General features: G+C 42.7%; 1 protein-coding gene and 1 pseudogene across 5 annotated transcripts in view; one reads left to right on the top strand and one right to left on the bottom strand.

Moving 5' to 3' along the window:
- The window catches only part of DCLK1 (doublecortin like kinase 1), a 305,559-nt gene that overhangs the window by 202,193 nt on the left and 83,763 nt on the right, over positions 1 to 19,603 (top strand). For all 5 annotated transcript variants that reach the window (XM_016151071.2, XM_016151070.2, XM_016151073.2 and 2 more), the window contains exon 5: positions 16,372 to 16,488. In XM_016151071.2, coding sequence (XP_016006557.1) covers positions 16,372 to 16,488 — 117 coding nt within the window. The remainder of the gene's footprint in view (positions 1 to 16,371; positions 16,489 to 19,603) is intronic.
- On the bottom strand, positions 11,609 to 11,727 carry LOC118609411 (annotated as a pseudogene).

Raw genomic sequence — 19,603 nt, 5'->3', positions numbered from 1 at the left:
CTTCTATAGGAGGGGCTATTGTAAACGAAGAATTCATTGGAGGAAACTGAAAAGTTCCAACTATAGTGACTTCATTGGCTGAGTTATGGCAGTCTCCCATTGGCTGAGCTGTTACTGGGCAAGGAAGCATCTTTGCTTCCTCCCCCTGAGGTAGTTAAGTAGTATTGCTTCCTGTCAAAAGTGCAAGGTGTATCTCCTCCCGTTGGGGTAACTAGTGTGCTCTCATTGACACGTACGTGAGTGTTCTCACTTCTAGCTTCCGACTCCATTTCAAATGAGGTCTCTGTTTATTAATTTTCACAGCATCCTTTATGGTCTGTGAGTAACCCAGATCATGCAGCCAGAAATCTAGTGACCAGGAGGAGTTACAAAAATGATATCAAATATCTTATCCGATTGCATACTGTTTTAACCGTTCTATCTTGAATTCAGAGACCCATCTGAGCCGCTTAAAAGTGCAGGTCCAGTGACAGCTGAGATATTCACCAGGAATGTTCATCTCGAACTGGTTCAGTCATTTTCAGGTGTTCACCTCACAGATAATCACCTGTGGCACTTGGATAACCAGTAATTTCCCCCAAACCTTTAACATGTGGCATCATTAGCTGTGTTTGACATGTGTGTTACCTACAGGTTTGCCAGGTGTAGAAAGCAGGATTTAATCACTGAGATGACATCTCACTTTGTCAAAGTACATGCAACTCAAAAACATTTTTTCTTTCCCATTGTATTATAAGCGGATGTTGAGGAAAGTTGCCGTCCAGCTGAAAACTCAGCAGCCCTCTTGGCAACGACTGCAGGAGGACTGAAGGGCGAGTGGCAGTCCAGAGAGCAGTCCAGACCGTATTAATGAACCTGGAAAGTGGACAGAAATCTCTCTCACACTTATATCAGACATGGGAAACTTTGTCTCTGGGTTTTAACTTTTTTTGACCCTATTTAATATTTACATGAAATACCCTAATGTGCTCTTTTCTCTGGAGCCATGGAACAGTCTTGAAAACTATTGACAGACTATAAAAGCCATCCTAACCTGGGCATTGTCTGGAGTTCATGTACCAAGTTATTTCAAAAGGAAAGAATTTATTTCATCCCTGTTTCCCGGGTTCTCTCATGCTGCTGTCTTCAGAGTTCCCTGAAAACCCATAGGCACAACAGATTCACAGAAAACCCATTTATTTGTAGCACTTAATTTAACTTCTTAGTGACTCTCCCTAGTGGCACTATTCAGAGTGCTTTTAGCAAAGAAGCATTGCTGTGGGGCATCAGTGGGGGACTTCTGCTAAGATCTTTTTGTTTCTTCAGGGTAACTAATTCCGTAATACCTAAGAAGTTATTAACTCTAAAGCTCGCTGATGGTTAGAATAATATCTAAACCATCATGGAAAATCATGATTGGCTGCCATACTTTTAAGTATCTCCTTGGAAGGAAATAAAAGCTTTCTTAAGAGCTCATCCTTCCTTCATTATCTAGCAGCTTTCCTTTATGTTTAAGGGAACTTCTGCTGAAATTTTAATTTCCTCCCATTTGTGGTACATTATTTTGTGTACAGAACATTTTTATACAATCTCTATAATAATTATTTATGATAGAAAAGCAATCACTAAATATTTCTAGTTTTATTTCTTCAGAGTATAAAATCATTACTTTTGAATTCTAAGGCTCTGATTATTTTGAGATTATGGGGCGACAAATCAGCAGTCTGCATTATATAAAAATGTAAATTCGGAGATGTTAAATAGGGAATTCTTAATTAAATTTCTGAATATTTTGTGGTCTGCCAAACACACACCTTGGTAATACCTGTTTATTCTCTAAAACAGCTAAAGTATTGTTTTTTTTGGAATTCTTAAAAATTTATTTATTTTAACTAGTTTTGAGTATACAGTATATTGGTTAGAAATCTATATAGTTCATAAAACGATCTCTCCAATTGCTCCCTCCCTCCCCTGGCCCTCCACCTAGCCATTGTATTAATGCTAACTGCATTCCCTATGCCATGCTCCCCATCCCCGTGACTATCCATCAGCTACTAATTTGTACTTCTTTAAGCCTTCACCTCAATCTCCCAGACCCCCAACCCCATTCCCCTCTGTCACCAAATTGTCCTCTATATCTTTGAGTCTGTTTTTGATTAGTTTATTCTTTTTATTCCTTAGGCTTCACATAGAAGTGAAATCATATACCGTTTCTCTTTCTCTAATTTAAATACCTTCTAGGTCCATCAAAGCAATACCTTTTTCCATTCTCTTCCTTTTAGTCTGTGTATGTCTCTTAATCTGAAGTGAGTCTTTTGTATTTGTTCTTCTCAAAGAAGTCCCTCTAACACTTCCTATAATTCTGGCTTGGTGGTGATAAATTATTTTTGTCTGGGAAGCCCTTTATCTGTCCTTCATCTTTAAATGATAGCTTTGCTGGATAAAGTATTATTGGTTGTAGATCCTGGGTCTTCATCTTGTCAAATATTTTTTGCCAAATCCTTCTGTCCTACATAGTTTCTTTTGAGAAATCAGCTGCCAGTCTTATGGGTGTTCCCTTATAAGTAATTATCTGTTTTTTTTTCTTGCTGCTTTTAATATTCTTTCTTTGTTTTTAACCTTGGCATTTTAATAATGTGTCTTGGTGTGGGCCTCTTTGGATCCCTAGTTTTTGGAATTCTCTGAGCTTTCTAGGGTTTTATGTCCATTTTCGTCACCAGATTAGGGAAGTTTTGCATCATCATTTCTTCAAACAGCTGTTCGACATCTTGTTTTCTTTAGTTACACCCATCAGATGGATATTTGGACCCTTAATAGTGCCTCATATGCTCCTTAAATTATTTTTATAGTCTTGGCATCTTATCTCTTGCCATTCTGATTGCATGTCTTTGGCTTTCCCATCCTCTAGATAGGGCATGTGATCCTCTTCTTTATTCACTGTGTTTATTCCTTTGTTTATTCCATTTAAAATACTTCTCATCTCAGATAAAGTGTGCTTCATTTCAGACTGGTTCCCTTTTATAATTTCCATGTCCATTTTTATGCTTTTTATCTCTTTGCTGAATTTATCTACACTTCCCAAAAGTTCATTGAGCATCTTTATAACCAATGTTTTGAACTCTGCATCTGTAAGATAGCTTGACTCCATTATATCTGGATCTTTGTTATGTTCTCTCATGTGGTTTCTGCTCCTTTGTCTTCTCAGTTTGGCTGCCTTTCTGTGTCTGTTTCTATGTACTAAGCAAAGCTTCTAAATCTCCAAGTTTTATTAATGTGGATTTGTGAAGTAGGTGTCTTTCTAGTGGCATAGTCCTGAGAGGGGTTCAGCTGCAGGACAAATTTAGCCCCAGTCTGTACCCATCTGGGGCCACCTGTTAAGATTCAGCAAGCGATCCACAGATGCTGTGCTTATAGTTGCCTCAAAAGGCCATGTCAAAAAATGCCTCCAGTGTGAGTCTAGGTGCTACTCAGCAAGGAGCACCTGACTTGCCGAGGATACACCTGGATGTGGCTTGGGGTGGGGGGGGGGGGCCGGTTGAGGGAGGTGGGGTTTCAGGGAATTCTCTGGGCGGAGCAACCTCTATTATCCAGTTTGATGACATCTCCGCTATGGTGGCGCTGTGCCCATGCACCGGGAGTGGGGAGGACTCAACAGGAAACAATAGATACCGCCAGCACTTCTGTACCCAGTGAGTCTCGCCTAGGCCCTCACTCTGACAATGTCTCCCTGAGAGTCCCTGGTGCCCCCTGCACGCAGCCTAACTGGCACTGGTGCTCAGAGTGAGTAGGTCCGTCATTGTGAAAATCTGCTTGCAGACGCGGCCCCTCTAAGAGGTGTCTGCCGCTACCGCTGCCACAGCCTCCGTCTCACTCAGCCACTGGAGACCAGGTCGCCCCACATCCTCGCCCTGTCCTACCTTTTGCCATTTCAGAGTGCTTTCTTGGATTTCTCCGTAGTCGTATGGCTTGTTTTTCTAGATCCCAGGTGATTTTTCGTTGCTGCTGCTCCTTGTTTCTGTCACAACGTTGATTTGGTTGCCAGAGGGATGAACAGAGCCTCTAAAACAGCTGAGTTTTATCAAACCTTGTGATTGTCCCTAATCCTTGAAGGCAAAACCTCTAAATTAAATCCTATCCCAATGAGACTTTGCTCAGAAGTAGATATATGTCATTATTCTTGAGTATCACTTGATCTGTTTATTACCATGTAACTTCGTTCAGCTTGTCATTTATCATGACATTCTGATTGCTTTCTTCTGCACTAGAGTCTGAATGTTTATCCTGGTCTAATAGGATTTCTTCCCTTGGGTTCCCTGTCGAATGCTTCTTTTTCCCTCCTTGAGATGACAGGACAGGCTCAAAGATTATTTCATTTGGAGAATTATTTTCCCAAATTTTGTCTTTACTCCAAGACCAGAAAGCAAGGACCACAAAGTCTCATTGCCCCATGTGGACTCAGGTGTGGATGTACTTCCACGGGATGAGGCTCAGCTGATTTCACTTCTAATGCTGGTACTCCTGCCCGGCAGACAGGTTGTTCCCAGCAGGCTTGATGTCCACTTCACAGGACATCTGTTGAGGGTATGCGACTTTCTGGAAATTTCCCTCATAGCCAAGCCCCTTCCCCACCTGGAACCTGGTTTTCCTGCGTTAGCCGGCCAAGTGACGGGCTGGCCAGGACAGGCCTGCCATGCACGGCGCCCTCTTCATGGCACGTGGGTATTTCTCTTGTGCTGCGTGCCTTCCGGTGAAGCATAGGAAACAAGCAGGGGTCTCACGTATCTGTGTAAATCCTCAGACCCCCATCCCAGACCCACAGTATCAGAGCATCTGGGGAAGCAGCATCTGGTGGATGTTTAACAATACCCAAGTGGTTATCAGAAAGGTCTAGAAACACTACCATAAAATATTGCTCCCTAAATTAAATGTCGGGCTATGTCTGTTACATAATTTCTTTTAAAGTCACTAGTTCCTATTTATTTACCATCTGCGGTTCTGTTTCTTAAATTATTCTTCATGTGTCAGAACCATAATCAGCTGAGGTGCAGATACCCAGCCTCAGGGAGGAGTGTCTTGGGCTCAGGAACCTGTGGTTTTCCACATTCTCCCTTAGATCAGAACCAGCCACCTAATGGCATCCCTCCACCATGTTAGAGCAGTTCTTCTCAAGCTTTAAATACACATCACAAGGAACGTTGGTAAAACGCACATCCTGGTTCGGTAGGTCTGGGGTGGGGCCGCAGGTTTGCAGGCTGGTTATGCCGAGGCTGGTGGCATGGACCATGTCAACACCGAGCGCCAAAACTTCCTGAAGCACAGTGGCCTAAACTGTCGAACAGCACAGAGCCTGTGACTTTGTTTTAATGGGAGAAGGGTGAACCCCATCGTCACTGAAACTATGATTAGTCCTAATCTCAATAAGGGAGCACAGGACAATTCAGAACAAACCCTTGCCCTTTGTGAGTGGTGATCTTAGCTGTCGTGGCCGTGCGCTGTCCGGAAGCCCCGCACCTTCGCCTTTCCGGGTGAGATCGATCCAGTCCTCCTGGGCCCTGTCTTTGCTTCCCCACATGTGCTCGCGTTCGAATTCCTTCCCTCTCTCCTTTCTTCTCCCTCCCCTCTTTTTTTTTTTTTTTTTTTGCTGCCTTTGTTTCCTTTTTTCTAGGAGAAATTCGTTTGTACCTGTTTTCTACCCTTTGGTTCTTGAGTAATTTATTATTTCTTACCTAGCTTTTAGATCCTTTTTATCTTGTAGCTAATGAAAACCAGGTGGTTGCGAGTCGTTAATAAATGTGAACTCATTGTTTTTTCAAAGACTGCTTTCAGCTAGGTCTTAGCGTGGTAGTTTGTTGTTTTTAAAAATTTGAATTGGGTCCAAATTTAAGTAGGACCGATATTTGTTGCTTTTTCAAGACTGATTTGTCTTGCTAATTTATCTCCTCATACTGTTAGTTAATCCTTTGTTCCAAATGCCTCATCTCACAGTTACTTCAAGCTCTGAGCCTCTGATTTTCTTCAGTGATTTTCTTATCTGCATATTAGAGGATGGCAAATGGTTTCCTTCTGTGGACCCACACCTGTGAGTTTACCTGGGGATTTTTTAATACCCCAGGTCCCACTTCCCATGATTCTAATTAATTAGGTCAAGTGAAGGACAAGGATTCTGCATTTTTAAAAAATGGAAAAGTGTCCTTTATTCTGAAGGAAGACAATGGACCTTGGTAAACTCTTGGCCTCTCCTACCTTTAGCACATGAAACATTGTGCAGACCGCTCAGCGGGACTCAGAAATACACCTGACAAGGATCATATAAGCTGGGATTGCCTTGTCTGCTTCCAACCCCATCCGTTCCATCTTCAAGCTTTGTGGATAGATCTCCACATCATATCCCAAGTCATTCTCTTCTATCCATTTCCAATACCTCCATCCTCATCTGAGTACCACCTTTTCTCACCTAGATTAGCCATTCTGAAATCTTTTAACCACACAGCAGCCAGAGTGATCTTTTAGACCCATAAATCAGATCGTGAATGCCTTTGCTTAAACCCCTTCTAAGTCCCATCCGACTTAGAAAAATATCCAAACCCTCTACTTGATCTTTCAAATCCTGACTTGATCTGGCTCCTGCCTCCCTCTTTCCTCTAATCTACCCATGGCTGGCTCCTTCCTGTGTTCAAAGTCACATTCAACATTCTCTACTCCTAGAGACCTCTATGACCACCAATATAGATAAACTAGTTGCTCAGCCACTCACTGTCACATCATCTCTTTAATTCTTGACAAAACGCTTATAAAATCAACTCTCATTCTGATTTTTTAATGTCTCTGTTAGAGTACAAATTCCATGAGAGCAAAGACCCTGCCTTCTGATTTATTACTGTACCCTGGCTCCTCCAAATGGAAGGGACTTGGTGAATACAAAATGGATGAATTTAAGGTGAGCAGGGAAGTGTGAGCAGAAGTTGATCAAGGGAAGCGGTAGTAGAAGGAATCGTTCCTTGTGTAAGAAGATTCGTGATCTAATGCCTAAAGCAGGAAGGTACTTCATGTAAGAAACTAAATAAAGTGTCTAAGGAAGGAAGAGAGAGGGACCGAGGTATACAGGGCTATTACGGGCTGTGCCAGGGATGAGAAACAAGGAGTCATGGAAGGTTTTTAAGCCAGGAGCAATAACAGCTTTCCTGACAAAAAAATCTCAAGAAAAACTGGTCCTAAAGTTGTGTCATACGTGCTGTGGAAGGCTGAATGGCCACCTAGAGATGTCAACTTATAAATATCAACCTTATTTGGAAAAAGCACCTTTGCAGATATAATCAAGTATCCTGAGACGAGATTACTTTGGGTAGGTCAGCTGAGCCTGGCATGCCATCACAAACATCTGCAGCAGAAGAGGACATGGGCACACAGGGAAGGCCACGTGAGATGGAGGCAGAGATCGCAGTGATGGGTTCACAAGCTGAGGGGAGCCTGAAGCCACGAGAAGCTAGAAGGGGCAAGAAATGGATTTTTTCCAAGAGCCTTTGGAGGAACCGTGGCCCTGCACTGCCTTAATTTTAGACTCCTGGCCTCTCGAATCATGGGTGAATAAATTTGGCCATTTTAGGTCACCAAGTTTGTGGCAACTTGTTATGGCAGTCACAGGAACTTAATATGCACACTTTGGAGAAGAGAGAAAGAAATGGAAATCAGCTAGTGTGCGGTGTTATGCCCATGACCCCCAGAGCAGGAGCCCCGGAGCCTGGGTTGGAGCAGTCCACCTGCTGTCCCTCAGGTGGCCTTCGTTCCCCTGGGGGGTGCGGGCGTTATTCTGATGGATAAGAGTAAACCTATTTCCTACAGTGTGTCACTCAACTCAAGCTAGCTACTTCATTTTATGGTGAGCTAAGAGGAAGAGCCACGCATGTTGTGATAATTAACAAAGACCAACCAATGACACCATGATGAAGCACTTCCTGGAAGCTAAAGCAAACAAGTCGGCCACCATCATTTGCATTTTGGCAGAGACCAAAGGCAGGCATGCCTGACTGGTGGCTTGGGGACACTAGAGGCGGACTAACTAGGTTAGGGTGCGTATTCGACTTTCTCTAGTTGGTCCTAAGTTGGAAGCAGGGACACAAATTAGGGAACTTGTCAGTTATTAATAGAGTCTTGGCCCTTTGAGGCTGGTTCTTCTAGGGGTTATTGTTTAGCTTCCTAGATTGTCACTCGAGATAGCAATCTGGCTTCCTGCAAGGCAGACTTAGAGCAGCTGGCTTCCTGGCTGGTCACAGAAACATGGTTGGGTTCCCGGGAAGCTCGCTGCAGCTTGTGGGTCAAAGTTCCGTTTCTCTCCCTGGCCCGCCATTGTCTGTTTGTATATTCAGTCTCTCAGCATGGTCAGACTTCAGTGGAGAGTGAGAAGTCATCACCTTTGGACAGGACTGTGTGGAACATGCAGACACCTACCAGCGGTGACCCATTGAGAGCAAGGACATCAGCATCTACGATTCATTCAAACCTCCCACTGAAGGCACACAGATTTCCAATGAGAAGAAGCTCAGAGCCAGCCAAGGGGAGCATCTCCATTTTTATTAACTGCTTCACTTTCAAAAAGATGAAGACCGTTGGTGAGGCCGCCTCAGCCAATGAAGAGGCAATGGATCCTGAGCAAACAGTCAAAAACAATCACAGAAAGGAAAAATAAAAAGCCTGCCCTTAGAGATAAGTTTTAATGTTGATGAAGTTAGGCTTTTATGGGGGAAAACAAGTTTTCCAACTATAGTTAATACTTTAGGCTTTCAAAAAGACACAGTCCTGACTTCGAAACAGCTAACGGGTACATGATTGCATCATTTTGAGATAATGCTGTCTGGCTTCATGAGTAAGGTTGCAAATTCTGAGTCCCAGGAGGTGAGAACAGAAGCCTCCTGCCTGGTTACTTGCACGTAACTGAAACGGCTTGGTGAGCCAGCCTCCTTGCAGAAGTCAGGTGGCACCTAGAAAGAAAAGGACTTGACTTAAGTACAGCTGAGTGCAGACAGCGCTCCTGGCCTTTCTGCAACGCTCAGGTCTGCACAACACAGCCTGGAAGTCTTTATATTGTGACCCTGTGACCTCCCCCATCCTCCAGATTCTCAATTCAAAAATCACTGGCAATTCAAGGCCCCGTGTTCTCAGGGATGAAAGCAGTGGGTGCTAATCCGATGTTAATAGATAATCCGAAGACCTTCACCATTGCCAAGCACATCATCCACACTGCAGAGGATGTGTTAAGCCCTGAAACTATCAGTTCATATTGGCCAAACCTACAGAAAGAATGTGCAGATGTGTTGTTTAAAGACCCAGGCAGGAGGTTGGTGATGGCTTCATTAACACCCTCAAAGAAGAATTTAAGAATTAATTGAAGACCCTCAGGAAACATTGCCTAATGAAGAAGATCCAGCAGTAGCAATCAGCCAGAGGAAACACGCCCCCCCCCCCGACCCCCGACTCCTCCCACTCCCCCCCCCCGCCCCCACTCCCTGCAATGGCCAGGGGCCATTTGGCAATGCTTGGAGACATTTTAGATTGTCACAACTAGGGCAGTGCTACTGGCATCTAGTGGGTAGAGACCAGAAAGGCAACTAGCAACAGGCACTAAACAGTGCAGTTGACATGGGGGAAGAAGGAAAGAGTGAGACTGGTTTCAGGAAATGACGATCTGGTAGAACAAGGCACAGAGTGTGTGGAGCCTCCCTCTTCCTCTCCTGTCTCCCAGGACCGGAACTCAGAGACTGCACATGAGCTGGCTGAGGACACTCAAGGGTGAGGGAACGTAAGACAGTGGGCATCGAGGTTCCCAAGCAATCTCCTAGAGCAGAAGAGCCCGGCCACCCCACACCCCTACATAACTCTCGACGGTTTTTAGGGGAAAATTAGCTTTTATTTGACTGTTGGGAAAAAGGGAAGTGTTCGGAGAAGGGAACCAGTCAGGCTATCAAAAGAGCAGCTCTGAGGGGCGACTCAGGACATTAGTACAGAAAAGCCTAGTGCCGTGGCGCCTCCTGCAGATGTTACATGAAGGTTTGGCCCCGGCCAGTGAGTGCCCCAGCTGGTTCCTGTCCAGTTCACAGCTGAGTAGCCAGGCCGTGAGGAGCACGTGCGCCCGTCAGGAGCATCCAGCTGGCTCTCAAAGTGGTGGTGGGCCGGGCCCAGCACTGGGTTCAGGCTCGCATGGCTATATTTTTGGAGGGTATTTTTAAAAATCTCAGTTTCTTGGACTTCGCTCTTCAGATAAGCCACTCCAGAGGATGCCTTTGCTCTCCATCAGTTTGCTATGTGTTTTATTTTTAAAAACTATGGTTTAGAGTGTTTTGATCTTGACTGCTTTTATTCCAGACATGCTACATATGCAGCTTAGGGTTATAACACTGGTTCCAAACCCCACAGCCAATAGGGATGGGGGTTTCACTGTGCTATTGGGGTGACTTGGAATCCAGGTGGCACAGAAATGAGAGGGTAGGCCTCAGCCGTCTTTGGAGCATTTGGCTGACCCTCCCCACTAGGAGCCTGCATTTGGATTTTCCCATAATGCTACAGGGAAGTGTGGACATCATTATATTTTATAGGAAGTAAATTTTAGTCATCAGTCATACCAGGAATGCTCTGTTCAACTCACCTGTGCTGGCAACCTGGAGGTTGGACAACCGCTTTTGGAGACAGACAGAGAGGATGGATATCCATGGATCGGGGAGAGAACTTAATTGGTAACCATTGATAACCTTGAAATTCTCAGAGGGTTCCTTCCAACCCAGAGAGAATGAACAAGTAAGAGCAACCCATTCAAGAGTTAGAATTGTGAGTTCTCTCTTTTGGCCACTGAATTTGTGTCATATTTATAAAGTTCTCTAGAACTAAATGTGCTTTCTGTCTCTTTTGCATAGAAGAATTTTGTTCCCTTCGGAGGCTTTGCACCTTTGCCAAGTTCAGAGGAAGCCTGTAATCAGGATAGAGAAGAAAGCATAGAGCATCTACTGTTCATAATGGTTTCTTCTAGATGAACTTGCCCATTTTCTTAACAATTTACAACAACCAAACTGAGACCAGAGATCAGTCGAGAGGCCTCTGCCTGAGAGTGCTTTTATTCTGGAGGGTTTTTAAAAGAATTAGAGAAGTACAACATTCCCTGTCACTAAGGCTGTCTAGACACTTGTGGGACTTCACCTTTGCCTCATTAAAGATTCTCCAAAAGCCCCTCTGAATGCATGAATGTCCTTGCTGAGCTCAGGTGAGCTCTTGGCACCTGTCTGGAGTTCTGTAATCATTTCTGTTCTTTAGCACCTGTCACAACACTCCAGCCACCTACCAACTGTTTCTGTGTGAGGGAAGAAACCGCATAAAAGCGTTCTCGTGCCCCTGGGGACCTGCTCCTTCTCCAGTCTCCTCCCCACATATCCGCACCTGGTCGTCTCTCCAAATATGGTTATCACGGACACTAGTTTCTAGAGTTGGGGTCCTGGGCAAAGGTGGGAACCGTTTTAATGTCTTTCTTACCAAATTCTGAGGACATCTGTGGAGCTGATTTAGTATAGACCACAGGAGGATGATACTTCCTCGCCCCTCCCTGCCCCGCCCCTTATGATTCTGAATTGAGGGGCTTTCTTGTTTTTTACATCTATAGCACCTGGTCTTCCTAGGTGGTCTCCTATCCAAGTACTAACCAGGCCCAACCATGCTTAGCTTCCGAGATCAGACGGGATCAGGCGTGTTCAGGGTAGCGTGGCCATAGACTCAAGGGGCTTTCTAAATCAGAGACTGACCCAGACTTTGCTTGCTAAGGAAGGTTCAGTCACCAGAGACCGATCAATGTGTCTGATCTGATTTTCTATACTTTGAGTAGGCCGACATCTTCGGTAGCAAGAGAAATTCCCATCCCATAGCTTCCTCTAAGTGGTTGCCTACAGCCCTGCAATACCCTCTTGCTTAAGGGGTGTCTGCGTTGTCCGGTGTCTCCGCAGCCAAAAGAATCACTCCTGTCCTCAGAGGGTACAAAGGTGCCAGGAGTATAAAAATGAAGTGATTGTCCCAAAAAGGCAAATTTCCTCGGGGAGAATGGAGGGCCCTGGCTGTTTTCTTCCTTGCTGGAGGCTGTGAAAATGTCCTTTGTGAGAACACAGAAAGTTTTCTACTTTATGGGCCATTTAGAGTCTATTACTCTATGTTTCTAAATTGTGGGGTTTTCTAAGCTCACAAAGATTTTGGCATTCTCTCTAAAGTAATTAAACATTTGTCCTTCTTTACTACATTTTTCACCGTTATAGAATACCATTCCATTTAAATTAATTAAAATGGTTAAAAGCTAAACTTTAATGGGAAAAATGGTTGGAGTCTTTTTTTTTTTCCCTAACTTATGGCCTGGTGCTATGATTTTCTTCAACTGGTTTTATTTTAACCCTAGGGGAAAAAAGCAGTTACTACAATTGTTTTGTTTCTGTTTCTGTTATTCAACCTTTCAGAATTATTCTAATCCCCAGTATAACTCATGAAGGCAAGTGGTATAGATTTATAACATTTATAATTACTTTTTGAACTCCTTGATCCCTCAAGCTATTACTTCACTATAACTTCACTTCTGAAGGAGAGCTTTTATTTTTTTTGATGCAATAGACATCTTGATAGAATTATAGCATTAGTATATATCTTAAATTTTTAATTTAATGTTGATATGAGAACTGGTTATGTGCCGTCCTTCCCCACCCTTCACCCAACCCACTTGTCTACCTGACCGTGGGCACTGACGGAGAATTTCCAGCCTTTATTCACAATGGAACAGCTTACTTAGGCCAAAATATCAGCTACTAGAGTGGTGAGAAGCGATCAGTCCAAGAGCTAGGTTCCGACGCAAATTGTTTCACCTTTCTGAGACTGTTTCCTCATGTGTAAAATGAGAGATTGGATTAGTTCAGTGAACAGTGTGAGTTCACAAAAGTAGTTACAGGATCGAGAGCCATTCAGGCCAATATTTATTGAACAGCTGTTACATGCTTTTTAAAATGTCAGGAACTAGCTAGTACCCCATGGAACAAGGGCTGAGGAGGCAAACTAGTAAATGAACACTTTTGATAGATTAATAATATGGTGAGAACTAAATTCGAGAGAAACAAAAGAAGCTATCGCAGCATGGCACGAGCCCGCAGGTTCTTTTCAGTTCTTCAAAAATCAAATGAAACGCCTACATTTGCCCCAAGACTAAGCTGCCTAACTGAAATACCTAGTTTCTTTGTGGTATCTGGAAAAATGTCAACTTAGTGTGGCAAGATTGGTTCTGTTATAGTAGTTAGAGCCATAACTAGTAATTCTGGCACCTGTGGCAAACAGCATGCGACAAACCCCCAAATCAACTTTTTAATTCATGTTGTGGCTCACAGATGGGTGTTATTACCAGTGTGCGCCATCTGGGAGCTTTCTATTTTAACTACTCGTTCCTGCTAACTAGATGCTGAGCTTTTTAAATCATATTTTAAATTTATGTGACTCTAGACATTCATGACCCAGGATAAAAAGTCCTGGTCATCCTGCCCTCTTGATAGCCCTGATTTTGATTTAAAAGGAGAAAACATATAATTACTGAATGCAATTTGTTTCAAAACCAACATTTTTGAAACATGAGGTCCATAAAACAGAAAACTTGCTGGTGAAGACTCCATACCCCACTAGCGGGTGGTAAGCGTTGAAGGTTCCAGAGCTGTGTGTGTTCTCCATGTGCCTGCAGCATTCAGTGCTAGGAACATAGTGGGCACTTGATAAAAATTTACCCGGAAGCGTGCCGGTGGAGCAGCAACATTACAGCAATCCTGTTCAGTTGCCAACGTCCTTCCAGAAGGCTAGGACAACTCCAGCATGTGTTTGTTGTCAGTCGTGTGGACAGAGCCTTGAGCGGATCACATGTCCTCTTCACGTGTTCCCAAATTCTGTTTTGTGAACGGAAACTTCTACAGACACACCCTTTGGCGCTGTCACCCCATGTGAATGGGCCTTGTGATTTTGATCATATCTTCTGATGTTAACGTTTCTTGCTTACTTCTGTCTTTTAATTTTTGCTGATATGTCCAAATGAATAGATTTAAAAAAAAAAATTAAGAAATGGGACTCTCTTGCAAGGCCACCCTGGAAAACCAAAACAGCTACTAAAAGTGGCCCCAAGTAACTGTTGGGGAGGCCTGGACACGCTCGGCAATGCCGTGATTCGTTCCCCTCTGCTTGTGCCTATGAAGCCACAAATACTAATGGCTCCAGGCAGAATTTGCTTCCTTTTCTTCTTTTTTTTTTTTTAAAGCCTTCCTCTTCTTTTTACCCCCAAGAGTCTAGTTCACAAGGTTCTCCAGGAAACACTCTTTACTACCTCCTATTTGTGGTCTCATTAACATTTCTATTTCATATCCATTTATATTTCTTCTTTACCGAAAAATAGAAACTACTTTGCTGGGATGGAAAAATAGGAAAAGATGTTTATATAGAGGCGTGCAGAATGTAGAAGGGAAAGAAACAAGTTCTGAGCTTTGAGAATTAGAAATTGCATTAAAAGGGAAGAAAAATTTCAGTTAAAGTCAGGCATCAGAATTAGATCAGGAATTACAATTTTATTACTAAAGTATAAAATGGCTTAAAAGTACGTAATGGAAAAGTTAATAGATGAGATTTCAATTTTAAACTACTGTGCTTAAAAAGCAACACATTTAAAAGGCTACCATATTTCAGCAACTGTCTACAACGATAAATATTTATAACATGATAGACAAAGGAATAAAACTTTAATATAGAATGCATTCTTACAAACCAATAAGAAAAAGACCATCTCAACTGCAAGTAGCCGAAAGACATGAGTAAATAATTGCAAAAGAAGGAATATAAATGGCTAATAAGCACATGGGAAAATATACAACTTTATTGACAATGAAACCAATTTGGATTTAAAGCAACGAAGTTCGATATTTGTTTTGAAATTAGCAAAGCATTTTTGAAAAGATAACATCTACCCTCAATGAGGGGTCAGGCAAATGACCACTGTCATTTCTCATGAAAGTACAATTTAGGTCAGCCTGTCTCGAGGGCAGTTTGTTAAAAGCTTTTCAAAAACATTTCCCTTTAGACCTCCCAATCTCACTTTATTCTGAAAGTATTTTGAGCATGTACAATATGCCCCAAGGTTTCTAGTTATTAAAAACTAAAATTCAAGTGCAAAGGACTAAGTCCATCATAAAGAAGTAATCAGATTACCGCACATTCATTTTTCAAGGGTATTAATGAGTCATTATTTATAACAGTGAATATTGAACACAAGTTAAATGTCCAACAGTAGGAATTTGGCTAAGCAAATTATTGCACATCCATGCAATAAAACATTCTATAACCATTAAATGAAGGAGTGAAGATGCTCACAATATATTGTAGTGTGAAAACGGCTGGTAACAGATGGAGATAGACAGACTAATCCCAATGTTGTTTAAATGTTTAAATGAGTAAAAAACATTCTAAAGTTTGTATAACACCCAGCAAAAAAAAAAAAAAAAAGTATCGCTCGATGGGTATTTTTAAAATATTATTTATACTTTCCTGACTACAGTGAACATTATCATTACAGGCATAAAAATATTTTAATTTATTAAAAATGATTTCTTGAGAACAAGATGTGTGGATTTGCACATCGTAACTGGTCGGGGCAGCTCACTAGGAGAGAATTCGAAAGCTCTTTGCTATTAAGATGTTTAGTGTTGAATTTAGTAAACACAAATACTAATGATTTAAATCTAGTGAAAGCAAAGTCGTTTCTCAGCCTCAGCCCAAAAACCATTTTACAGACAGCATCATGTGTTTGCACAGGCTCACACAGTGAAGTCGTCTCTTCACTGATTTTACCTCTTCTGAGCAAATGGTGTCATTTGGTAAAGCCCCCCGGCTGTTCCTGCAAGGACCCCCACGAACAATAACCTCTAAATGGGTGGAATCTTCCATAATGGGTGGAACATTCCATCGCTTTTTTCCTATCTTGGTTTATGAGACTGACCTTTGGTCTGATGTTTTTCTTGGAAGAAAAAACAATTTATCCTGAAAGAGACCTATATACATAAATCGGTGTGTAGAGAGAAACCCAACAAAATCAACTCTTTACCAGCCTATTACTCCCAATGTGTCCAAAATATCATTTTAAATAAGGTAAACTAGAAGGCTCGGAGTACTGTTTCTCCGATGTGGAAGACATCCATGATGCCCTTTCTCATTGTTTTCTTGGTTCCTTTGTTATAGAGGAGCACTGGGCTGGCAGGAAGGAGCGCTGACTAAGGGTGGCTATGTATTTGTACTCTTAGGCTTATTGTGCATTTTGGATGACATGTGCCATGACCCTATCATGATGTGTGGTTGTTGTTCTTTCCCCAGAATGTCGAGTGGTGAAGTCCACTTCTTACACCAAAATAGCTTCGTCCTCCCGCAGGAGCACCACCAAGAGCCCAGGACCTTCCAGGCGCAGCAAGTCCCCTGCATCGACTAGCTCAGGTAAACCAGCACAGGAGGCTTTGAAAAAATTGCCTTGTTTTCGATGGTGATGAGCAGAAGGTGTGAGGGTTTAAGAGAGTAAAGGTTCCAGTTCATAATTTTAGAACGTGTTAGAGTGCTGGAACAGATTTGCCAGCATCTAACATGTTGGCTATAAGAAAAAACATTGAACTTGGGAAAACTAAGTTAGCGAGACTCAGGAAACCCAGATTTGCCCACAGATAGACGTATACTGCCTATTTGCATAATTTCTGCCACAAAAATTAATTTTCCAGGCGAAGGGCCTCCAATTCCAGAAGTCTCTGTGAAAGCATTTATTCCACCTGCTACTGGTTTATGAAGAGTTTCCAGTTTGTATTTGCCGAACCTTTGTTTGACGCTGGCCCCCATCGTGGCAGTGAACGTAAGGGCCTGGAGCAGGGACCGCTGCGGTGATTCAGCCTGTGTCCTGTCACTCGCAGGCTCCAGTGCTGGTGTTGGAGCAGGATGTGTCCTCACAGTTTGAGCATCTCAGCCTTTTCCTTCTTTGGTCTTCAAACTGACATGTTAGTTGGTTGCTTTTGTTTTTGTGTTTGGTTTGGTTTGGTCTTAGGTGTAAGGTCTACTTCACTATCAAAGGGAATTATTTATTAAATGATATAAACCGTTGAGTGGAAATTATTAAACATCAAGGTGATAATCACCTGATTTCATGAAGATGGAGAAGCTCTTAGCGGCAAAGACCTGTAGGGCCTCTACAGAGGTCTCCTTGTACTCAACAGTAGGGGCCCCAAGGGATGAGCGACAAGGCCCACCTCTGGTGTCACTCACCAGCTATTGTACCACTGTGTAAGTTACAACCTCCATGTTTAAAAATGGAGGTGCTGCAGTCTGTGTTTCCTAATAAACAGTAAAACTAAACCCTCCAAAGTGCGTGTTGGAAGAAGAAACTATGAGTAGGCTGGAGAGCTAAAGCACCCAGCCCTTTTCAGTTGCCTAAGAGTCACCTTCTTCTGAGGCACTACTGCTTATGACCATTCTCTAGACAGGTGTCCAAAGACCTTCTTTTCCTTTGATGTTCACTCTAATGGTGGCAACAGTGGGCTGTCAATGTCCCCATTCACAGCATGGCCTACATTGTAACCAGCCAGGGGATAATTCTCCAGACATGGCTGGTGCTTGAGATGCAGCTTGTTCACCTTCCTGGTTTAAGGGTGAGCTGACAACCCCTCCCTTAATATGACACTACTCACCTAGGTTGGACGAACACTAAAATGAGACTTTGCAAAAGGGTAAGTGGTAAGACTCGATGTTTAGAGTACACAAACATGGCTTGGGAACTCGGTAGAGTTTATCATCTTGATCAGCCTGCTCAGATTCTGACTCAGGCCATAAACCTCTGTTTTAGCAAGTGTTCTAGGTGATTCTAATCAGATAGTCTGTGGCCCATAGGTAGAGAAACAGTCGGTTAAGGAAGCGGTTCCCAAAGCGTGGTCCTCCGGACCAGCAGTATCACCATCACCTGAGTACTCGTTGGAGATGTGAAGTCTTGAGCCCCTCCCCAGACCCACTGAATCAGAAACTCTGGACTTCGGCCTCAACAACCTGGGTTTTCCAAAGTGTTCTAGGTGATTCTGATGCTCACCCAAGTTTAAGAACCACTGAATTACACTAAATTACAACAACAGAAGGGAAACAAATACAGAAAGTCATTAGACTTTGGATTAATATACGGTAAAAGACATGGCCTGCTTATTTTCATTTATTGGCATGGTGGACATGACTTCCCTTCTGCCTCCTTTCTTGCTTCTGAGCAGCAATGTCAGTCTGCAACCCAGGAGCAGACCTTTAGATAACGTGGTGTGTAGATCAAGAGAGCAGTGATCAAAAGGGAGTGGCCGACGTCAGCTACCTTTTCTACCTCCTCGCCATGGCCAGTCTTTAGAGAACTGATCACCTGAAAAATGGGAGAATTTCTGTCCAAAAATCACCCCTTCCCTGAAAATGGATCCTGCGGCAAGTCTCTCCCTTCAAGAGACATACCGCCTCCACCAGAGATGTGGGCCTCCACAAAATGAGAGCGGTGTGGGACTGCTACGGGTAAACTCCCCTGGAACACCTGAGCTTGTTCATTAAGCTGCTGACAGGGGAAAACCGAGCTCTTTGGAGAATATTCAGCCTTAGACAATGGCCATTTCTCATTTTCTGAAGAAACCTGGACTGTAGAATGAACTCCCATGGGGCAGTAGAGAGAGGCCATGAGCTTAGCCAGCCTATTGCCCCTAGAACTTGGCTATTTAGGGCAATCACAAAAGGATGTGAAGGAGACGGGAACCCCACATTAACTGGAACATCCATGCAACCAAAAAACATCAATGTTAAAAACAAAAATGGTTCCCAGTCCAAGTCAGCTCTGACATTGACAAATTTTACTTAACCTTTCCTTTCTTCTTCCTCTTAGTATATATACCATGAATTTTTAAATATTAGGTATAGTGGTGGCAGGACGTCTAATAATGAGTGGTTAGCCAAATTCTTATGGCTTTTACAGTATATATTTCAAGAGACTCAGTACTCACTATGACCATCAACTTTTTGTTGTTATTTTTAACAGGTTTCATTTTTAAGAGCTGTAGGAAGATAGATGCTCCAGGGTTTGAGTGGAAGTTTCTTTTCCTTTTGTTCCCATCAGTTGAGGAAGGTAGCGGACAGGTCAGATTATTGTGCACATGTCAGAGAAAGGGATCATGAGCCATGCAGCAAGTACTGTCTGCTGCTAAGGTTTTCCACTGGTTGCAAGAAAAAAATGTCCACACACTTTCTGTCTGTGATTGTGGCGGCTGAGATTGCATGGGGCGATGCAGGAGGAAAACATGGAGAGGGAATTCTTGCAACTCAGAAATTACCTTGTAAAAAGTGAAGAGACTGCTTTACTCCAAAAAAAGAATCTAAAATATGAGTTAAAATAGAAAGAAACATGAATCCAATCTTAAAAAGATTCAAAACTGAATTTATTAAAAAATGAATACCGGAGATTATTTCACTTTAGAAGTAACTGGGAACATAGTCACTCTTCAGCATCTCTAAGATTATATAAATCTTATAAATATAATTATAATCTTATAAATATAGATGA

Source organism: Rousettus aegyptiacus, unplaced genomic scaffold (assembly GCF_014176215.1).
Source record: "Rousettus aegyptiacus isolate mRouAeg1 unplaced genomic scaffold, mRouAeg1.p scaffold_m13_p_11, whole genome shotgun sequence".
Taxonomy (NCBI): domain Eukaryota; kingdom Metazoa; phylum Chordata; class Mammalia; order Chiroptera; family Pteropodidae; genus Rousettus; species Rousettus aegyptiacus.
The sequence above is the reverse complement of the archived record's forward strand: the minus strand, read 5'-3'. Positions and strand labels throughout refer to the sequence as shown.